The 3,451-nt window shown below is 44.5% G+C and overlaps 1 protein-coding gene across 4 annotated transcripts in view; it reads right to left on the reverse strand.

Moving 5' to 3' along the window:
• Positions 1-3,451, reverse strand: part of LYAR (Ly1 antibody reactive) — a 29,020-nt gene that overhangs the window by 13,766 nt on the left and 11,803 nt on the right. For all 4 annotated transcript variants that reach the window (XM_008068217.1, XM_008068219.1, XM_008068218.1 and 1 more), the window contains one exon: positions 2,940-3,054. In XM_008068217.1, coding sequence (XP_008066408.1) covers positions 2,940-3,054 — 115 coding nt within the window. The remainder of the gene's footprint in view (positions 1-2,939; positions 3,055-3,451) is intronic.

A 3,451-nucleotide genomic window follows, 5' to 3' on the forward strand; every position in this document is an offset into this window, starting at 1 on the left:
CCCAGACTGGAGTGCAGTGGCACGCTCCCGGCCACCACAGCCTTGACCTGCTGGGCTCCAGTGATCCTTCCGCCTCAGCCATCCAAGTAGCTGGAATTACAGGCACACACTACCACACCCAGCTAGTTTTTGATTTATTGTAGAGACAAGGTATTGCCAATTTGCCTGGTCTCGAACCCACGGGCTCAGGCATTCCACGCGCCTCGGCCTCCCAAAGTGCTGGGATTACAGGCTGAGCCACCAAGCCCAGCCTCCACATTTACTCTTACCCACCAGTTAAAAATGCCAAGTAGGAAGTTAGAAAGGAATAACATGGGGGGGCAAACCAGTGGCCCAATACAGGAACAGAAGTTGTTCTGATTTATAATACAGCGAGGGCTGCTGAAGTCAGCAAACCCTTTCCACAAAGGGCGAGAGTAAATACTTAGACTTTGTAGGTTTTTTGTCACAACTACTCAGTGCTGTCCTTACAGTGCTAAAGCATCCCATTTACTAATGTACATCTATTTATTATTCAAATGATAAAATTATAAAAATTAACAGAAAAGAGAGAGGGCAGCAGAGCAGAGTGTCTGAGACTGAATGGGCAAGGTCTAAGGGCAGCCAGCCCCAAGTGTGGAATATAGCAGATGCAGTGTGATCAAAAGTGGCTTTTGAAAGAGCCAGCTTCTGAAATTGTGGGACACACCGAAGGAAGAAGTGACGGTGGGCACAGTTGTGTTCCAATAAGACTTTATTTACAGCCGGGCTCAGTGGCTCAGCCTGTAATCCGGCGCCTCTGGGAGGCTGGGGCGAGTGGATTGCCTGAGCCTGCGGGTTCGAGACCCGCCTGGGCAACTTGGCGAGACCTCATCTCTACAATAAATAAAAAATTAGCCGGGTGTGGTAGTGTGCGCCTGTAATTCCGGCTACTTGGAAGGCTGAGGCGGAAGGATCGCTGGAGCCCAGCAGGTCGAGGCTTCGGTGGCCGGGAGCGGCCACTGCACTCCAGTCTGGGTAACAGAGTGAGACTCCAACTCAAAAAACAAAAAAACAAAACAAAAAAACTTTATTTACAAAGAGGCAGCATGTCGCCTCTGGCATGTGGAATGCAGTTTGTGAACCCCTGCTTTAGAGGATTTCATTTGAGTGTGATAACAGCAGAGATAGAACTCACAGACCTAGGTACCTACCTCAGGGCCTAGGAATGTCACCCAGTTCTCAGGGGATTAGACAGTGAGTGCCCAAAAGTGTGGCTGATGGTCCACAGTCTAAACATCTTAGTTAAGACGAAGGCCGGGTGCAGTGACTCATGCCTACAATCTCAGCACTTTGGGAGGCCAAGGTGAAAGGACTTCCTGAGCCCATGGGTTTTGGAACAACCTGGGCAACATGGAGAGAGTTCGTCTCCACAATAAATCATAAAATTAGCTGGGCATGGTGGCACAAGCCTGTAGTTCCAACTACTTGGAAGGCTGAGGCTGAAAGACTGCCTGAGCCCAGCAGGTTGAGGCTGCGGTGGCCATGAGTATGCCACTGCATTCTAGCCTGGGCGACAGAATGAGACTCCAACTCAAAAAAATAAAATAAAATAAGACAACGGATTTCATTAGCTTTTCAATCTGCACTGGGCAGACTTTTTAAGTCTTTCTTGAACAGAAGTCTTGCCCTCCTCAAATATGCCAGTTCAGTAATATCAGGTAGTCAATATCAGAAAAATTCACATTTAAACTCTATCTTCAACCCGGCCTCGGTGGCTCAGCCTGTAATCCTGCGCCTTGCGAGGTTGAGGTGAATGGACTGCCTGAGCCCGTGGGTTCGAGACCCGCCTGGGCAACTTGGCGAGACCTCATCTCTACAATAAATCAAAAAATTAGCCAGGTGTGGTAGCGCGCGCCTGTAGTTCCAGCTACTCGGAAAGCTGAGGCGGAAGGATTGCCGGAGCCCAGCAGGTCGAGGCTGCGGTGGCCGGGAGCGGCCACTGCACTCCAGTTTGGGCAACAGAGTGAGACTCCAACTCAAAAAAAACCCCAAAACTCTATCTTCAAATGGAACAACTACTTTTATTGGTTTTTAGAAAAATAGACACTTGTCTTTTCATTCTCTTGCCTTCCTTTCTGAATCCTTCCTTCTGCTATCTGCTCTGTAAATGATCAACAACAGTCTAGAAATTATACTTTTCAGTGAATTAGGGATTTCAATGTTTTTGTCAATTTTACTGTGCATGTTGCATTTTATTTTAGTTAAATTCCCAATATTACTGAAAATGTTTTTCTTTTGCCTAATTCTGATGACTGGCAGACAAGACAGATTAACATGGTTTAACTTACAAAAGTTGCACTATCACCAGAAGCAGAGAAAGATTACAAAAGTTTCCATGAAGTTTTGTAGCCAAGAAAAAGCTAGTGAGAATTCTAACATATTTTAGAATTCTAACATAAATCTTCTAACATAAATCTTCGAAATATATAAAGACATAATGCACTTGTACTATTATGCAGCCATAAAGAAAAACAAAAACAAAAATACCTCGCAGCAACTCGGGTGGATTTAGAGTCTGTAGTACTTAGCGATCTATCACAGAGAAACAAAGAACTGAGTATCACATGTACTCACTCCTAAGCGGATCCCAAACATTTGTCGTAACACGACAAGAAAAGGATTGGCAGTAGTGGGACGCTGCCGGGGAGGGAGGGGAGGACACACCAATAAGGGCACCAAACTTCACCTGGACGATGAACACTCATGTGCCTCACCCTGAACTTTACCCTACATCTTTCAAATAAAAATTAAAGGGAAAAAATAACTCTTTTCCAAGTTTCAGTTCAACCTCAGTCTATCTTAAGTGATGTCTCCAGGTCATGTCTGCAGGGATGACAGACTTGTTCTTGGTCTCTTGGGCTTCCAAAGGAAGTGGAAGGTGTCAGAGGAAACTACTCCATGAATCACAAAGACGTTACCTGAATCCACGCCTGCTGTTTAATATCGCCTTTGTGGGTTTTACCTTCATAGCCTTTGCCACCATACTTCTGATCTTCACGTATGCATTTCACATGGTTTCTATAGTCGTTGCCCCTTGAAAGTGATCAAAAGTTCCACCATTAGACTACCGCCAGCAAGCTTTCTGCCTTGTGCAGTCCACACTGCACTTTTTCACATCTGTCCACTGTAGATTTCTACTGATTTCTACCCCCATTGACTTATAACCTCCTGGCCTGGACCCTTCCTCCAAAGTCTTCAATGTAAAGCCCACTACCAAACTTTTCACCTATTTTTATATACAAACATTTTAAACCAAACTGATAGACAGTACTTTTTTTAGTTCTAAGTGTATATATACTGAATAAGAAACAATTGTCTGTGTTAGAGTGTCTTTCTTAAGTTATACAAATCTCAGTGACTTTCTGGTAATAGAATAGGCAGTCAATAATTAGTTGTACAATAAATCTTTTTTTTTTTTTTTTTGAGTTGG

Source organism: Carlito syrichta, unplaced genomic scaffold (assembly GCF_000164805.1).
Source record: "Carlito syrichta isolate Samal-C Ts95f unplaced genomic scaffold, Tarsius_syrichta-2.0.1 Scaffold309897, whole genome shotgun sequence".
Taxonomy (NCBI): domain Eukaryota; kingdom Metazoa; phylum Chordata; class Mammalia; order Primates; family Tarsiidae; genus Carlito; species Carlito syrichta.